Here is a 5,262-nt window from a genome sequence, read left to right as displayed (position 1 = left end):
GATTGGGGGGGCAAGGCGGGCGACGGAAGGCCGATGCCTCCGTTGCCCGGCCCTCTACAGAATCCACCCCCCAAACCTCCAGGTATTTCCCTCCTTAGAGCTGGCAACCCTACATTCCCCTCAGTGCCTGTTGGTAGGCAACTAAGCTTGGTCCTGTCACCTACTTTGGCCTTTGGGAGAAACCACATTGGGGCCAATCCTGATAGGGTTGCCAACTCCAGATGGGAAATTCCTGGAGACTTGAGGGATGGAGCCTGAAGAGGGTGAGGTTTGAGGAGGGGTGGGACCTCAGACAGGTACACTGCCATAGACTCCACCCTCCAAACCAGTCAGTCCCACATAGGGAACCATTGTTGCCAATCTCCAGGTGAGGGCTGGAGAGCACTCAGTATTACAACTGTTCTGCAGAAGGGAGGGCAGAAGTCAGCTGAAGTCAAAGGGGCAGATAATGGTAGGTTGGTGGCTAGCTGGGAAGGAGATGGGGTTGCCAACTACATGCTGACAAATTCCTGGGGATTTGAGGGGTGGAGCCTGGAGAGGGTGGGGTTTGCAGAGGGGTGGGACCTCAGACAGGTAGAATGCCATAGACTCCACCCTCCAAACCAGCCATTTTGTCCTGGGTAACAATTGTTGCCAATCTCCAGGTGAGGGCTACAGATTACTCACAATTACAACTGCTCTTCAGGTAGCAGAGATCAGTTCCTCTGGAGAAAACAGTGGACTCTGTCATTATACCCTGCTGAGGTCACCACAGCAAATTGACACTGTTTGTCCAAAGCCAGAACACTGCCCCAGAGCCTCTTTCTAGATCCCGTTGTATTGCTTTCACAACGGGCTTTACTGCTAGTAATCTTATAAACCTCGATCATGTCACCCCTCAGCTGTCGTTTCTCCAAGCTAAAGATCCCCAAGCGTTTCTAAGGTGTGATGTATCGTGCCTCGATCAGAGATAAAATCGTCTTCAGTGCAACGGAGAAACTAAAGGAAAGACACAATACATCACATAATGTGCTACTGGACTAGAATCCAACTGTCCATAGATGGATACTCTCTCCCAGTCACCATGGCTGGTAGCCATTGATGGATCTCTCCTCCACGAATCAGTCTAATCCCCCTTTTAAAGCCACCTATACGTATGGCCAAATTTAGAGTCCAGTGGCACCTTGAAGACCAAGAAAGGTTTATTCAAGGCATGAGTTTTCATGTGTGCACGCACTTCTTTCAAATATTTCAAGTATTTGAAAAAGTGTGCATGCACATGAAAGTTCATACCTTGAATAAACTTTTCTTGGTCTTAAAGGTGCCACTGAACTCTAAATTTGTTATTCTGCTTCAGACCAACACGGCTGACCACCTGGAACTATACTTATGGCTGTTTCTACCTCGGATGGCAGTGAATTCCCACAGCGTAATTTCCCAACGAATAATAAAAAAAGTATTTCCTTTAGTCTGCTCTGAGCCTATTTTCCTACAATTTCATTGGATGCCTGCCTGGGGTCTAGTACGATTGGAGAGGGAGTAAAACTCTGGCCTCGAACTCATGAACTCCAGGAAGGTCTGGAGGCTTGGTGAGGTCTCCCTCATTTACAGGCTGAGAAGCGAGTTTTCCTCACAGCAGCCTGTGAAACCTCATAAGCACTGTGGAACCAAAGGCCAGTGACAGAAGGCCTCTTGCCAGCTTCCCTCTTCTTTGCTCCACTTTCTGGAACTCCTTTTCTGGGGAAGAAACCCCCACTTCCTCAAAGAAAAAAGGCACTTCAGCTCCCTTCTCCGTCTCTCGGAGTTCATTCCCTTCTCCTGTCATGCTGCTGGGCAATCCCCCAACAGGCCTCCCTAAAGAAGGCAGCGTTTCCAAGCCTAGCAGGACCAGGGCATCCAGTCTCAATGGAAGAGGCAGGGAAATTAAACCTGTATAACTTCTACAGTGCCATGGAAAACAGGTCACAAACTGTGTTAAATATAATCCCAAATGAACATAAAGGAAAAAAAAACTTGTATATACTAACATATATGCTCACAGCGGCTAGAATCCTGATAGCTAAATACTGGAAACAAGAAAAGATTCCCAAGAGAAAGGAATTAACTGAGAAACTTATGGATGTCGCAGAAATGGAAAAATTAACAGTAATTTTGCAACGGAAAGATGATAAGGTGTTTAAAGAAAGATGGGCAGAATTTTATAAATGGATAGAGAACAAAAATATGTAATAGACTCGTTTAGACTATATGTACATAATTACAATTGTAAAAGTTGTATACTTTTGATAAAATTTAAATAAAACGATTAAAAAATATATATAGAGGCCGAGCTAGACAAGCTTGTGTCTCAAGGTGTGCTTGAACCAGTGTCACACTCAAAATGGGAGACCCCTATCATGACACTGGTAAAGCCTGAGGGGTCTATCCGAATATATGCTGATTACAAATGCACAATCAACAAGGCTCTGCAGCAGCACTCTTACCCAGTCCCCGTAATTAGTCACCTACTGGCGTCATTAGGGGAGGGTAAGGTCTTCGCCAAATTAGACCTGGCCCAGACATATCAACAGCTGCCAGTAGACCCCCAGGCCACCATGGCGCAAACTATGGTCACGCACAGGGGCGCGTTCAAGGTAAACAACCGTTTGCAGTTTGGTGAGAACGTGGCCCCAGGCATATTCCAAGGCCTAATGGAGGGTTTGTTACGGGGCCTGCCTGGGGTGGTCCCCTATTTCGATGACATGTTGATTGTCGGCCAGTCTGAGGAAGAACTGACAGACCGCCTCAGGTCCGTTTCACATAAATTCCAAGAGTCTGGGCTGAAAGTAAAGAGGGCTAAGTGTCAATTAGGAGTACCCAGTGTGGAGTTCTTGGGGTTCCAAATCGACGCTAAAGGTGTCCACCCTACTGACGGGAAGGTATGGGCCATCCAAAATGCCCCCAGACCTACCTCTAAGAAGGAACTGCAATCCTTCTTAGGGATTTTGAATTTCTATCATGCCTTCCTACCACATAAGGCATCGATCGCTGAACCTTTGCATCTCCTCCTCAACAAGGGGGCAAAGTGGGAATGGGGGCCTCAGCACGATCGGGCTTTTACCGCCATTAAATCATTGTTGTCTTCTGAAGCGGTCCTTACCCACTACGACGAGGCGAAGCAACTGGTTTTGGTGGCAGATGCATCCCCGTATGGGGTGGGGGCTGTGTTGAGCCATGTGCTGGCTAACGGCCGGGAGGCACCTATCGCCTTCTATTTTCGGACACTCATCCTGGCTGAGAGAAACTATGCCCAGATTGACAAGGAGGGGTTGGCGCTAGTGGCCGATGTAAAAAAATTCCATGACTTTTTGTATGGCAGACCGTTCGTCATGGCCACGGACCACAAACCCCTCCTTGGAATCTTCACACCGGACTGCCAGACACCCCATGTATTGTCTGCGCAGATGTTACGATGGATGGTTTTTCTCTCTACCTATGACTATGTCCTGGAGCACCAGCCAGGAAAGAACATTGGGCATGCCAACGCCGTCAGCTGCTGCCCCCTGCCAGAACTGGACAATGATCCTGCACCGGCTTACGAGGTGATAGCCCTCGAGGAACTGGCTAAACCTCTGGTGCATGTGTCGGACATTGCAACCGCCTCCGCCCGGGATCCCACTATCGCCAGGGTTCTTAACTGGGTGTGGAGAGGGTGGCCGGTGGGGCGAGTCGAGGAAATGTTTAAGCCGTTTGCATCATGGCAGAATGAACTGTGTGTGCATCGGGGATGTTTGCTATGGGGCAACAGGGTGGTGGTTCCCCCAAAGCTCAGGGAACAAGTTTTGGAGGCTCTGCATGAATGCCACCCTGGCATCGTGCGCATGAAGGGACTGGCCAGATGGGACTTCCGGTTTACGAAGCAGCGATGGCGGACGCTTTCCCCGAACCGCGGGACGGCGAATCGCACACCAGCGGCCTGGAGGGGTGCCACCTCAAGTGACACCCCCGCGGAGCCTTTGTGATAGGCTCCAGGCCAGAGGGCTTTAAAGGGGTAGCCTCTTCGATGGTGTAATGCTGGATAATCGAGGCTCCCCTCCGCCCTGACGGTCCAGTCGCTGTGTGGCCTTCGGGCACAAGCTGGTTTGACCGGGACAAGTGCCGGAGATCGAGCAGAATATCATTAAAATGCAGCGTGGTCAGAGAATCTGACCGACAATGAACGTGAGTTCTGAATAAAACAGATTAAAAAAAACACAAAATGGATCCCCCCCCCGGTGTGGGAAGAAACGGATGCAAAGAGGGACACCTCTTATGTGAAGTAACTGATAAACAACGTGAAGGGGGAGAGGGGAGGAAAGCAGCGTGTGTGTTGTGAGAGACTTACTTGATTTTGGACATCGTGGGGTGAGTTTCTCAAGTCGGGAGGAAATGGTGGGAAGTGTAAACAAATCGGAAAAATGGTGGCCCAGCGTGCAAAGTTAAAAATGAAACCACCAGACAGTCAGAGTCCCAAACCGAAAGAGGGGGCAGACGTCATTACATTACTAGCGGATATGCTCAAGCCGGTGATGGGGCAACTCAATGGTATTAACCAGCAATTCACTGTGATGAACAAGAACTCTGCATCTCAGCAGCTCCAGCTGAATGAAACGGAAAAGAAAGTGGAGCAGGCTAATGAGAAAATCCAAGAGATGGACACCACAAATAAGAAGTTGAAGAAAAGACTGGGAGAAGCGGAAATAAAGCAGAATCTTCAAGAAAATCGTGTACTGCAATTACAGATGGAAAAAGCCAATATGATTCTCAGGTTCCAGGGAGTTCCTGAAGCAGCGAAAGAGGACCTGAGGAAGCTGCTTAGTGAGATCATCGCTCCAGTGATAGGCTTTACAGCGGATGAACTGATAAAAGATATGGAGGTGGGCCAACTATATATAAAAAAAATAGCCTACCTGGAGAAATTGTGGTCAGATTCTCAAGAAGACAGAATAGAGATGCTATTTTAAAAGCAACATCAGCAACTCCACTGAAAATAGGAAATGTAACTATCAAGACGCTAAAAGACATTCCATTTGAAATCCGGCAAAAGAAGAAAAATTACAGATTTGATTGCTTTTCTTCAAACTAACGGAATAACGTACAGGTGGGCGATCCCGGAAGGGGTCATCTTTAGGATTAACGACAAAAGAGAGAAGATAGACTCCATTTTCAAGGCCAAAGAGTTTTTGCAGTGACAGCTTGGAACAGAGGAAGAGTCTAAGAAGAAAAGAAATCTAGTGACTCTGCTACCTCTGGAACGGAAGAAGA

General features: G+C 48.2%; 1 protein-coding gene across 1 annotated transcript in view; it reads right to left on the bottom strand.

Annotated features, from left to right (window-relative positions):
• LOC107121777 (adenylate cyclase type 10-like) overlaps nucleotides 1-3,407 on the bottom strand; it is a 107,823-nt gene extending 104,416 nt beyond the window's left edge. Inside the window, exon 1 of the mRNA XM_015424767.1 lies at nucleotides 3,353-3,407. Coding sequence (XP_015280253.1) covers nucleotides 3,353-3,407 — 55 coding nt within the window. The remainder of the gene's footprint in view (nucleotides 1-3,352) is intronic.
• Nucleotides 3,408-5,262: the final 1,855 nt, after the last annotated feature.

This window comes from Gekko japonicus, unplaced genomic scaffold (genome assembly GCF_001447785.1).
Source record: "Gekko japonicus isolate JY-2015 unplaced genomic scaffold, Gekko_japonicus_V1.1 scaffold847, whole genome shotgun sequence".
Lineage (NCBI taxonomy): Eukaryota > Metazoa > Chordata > Lepidosauria > Squamata > Gekkonidae > Gekko > Gekko japonicus.
The sequence above is the reverse complement of the archived record's forward strand: the minus strand, read 5'-3'. Positions and strand labels throughout refer to the sequence as shown.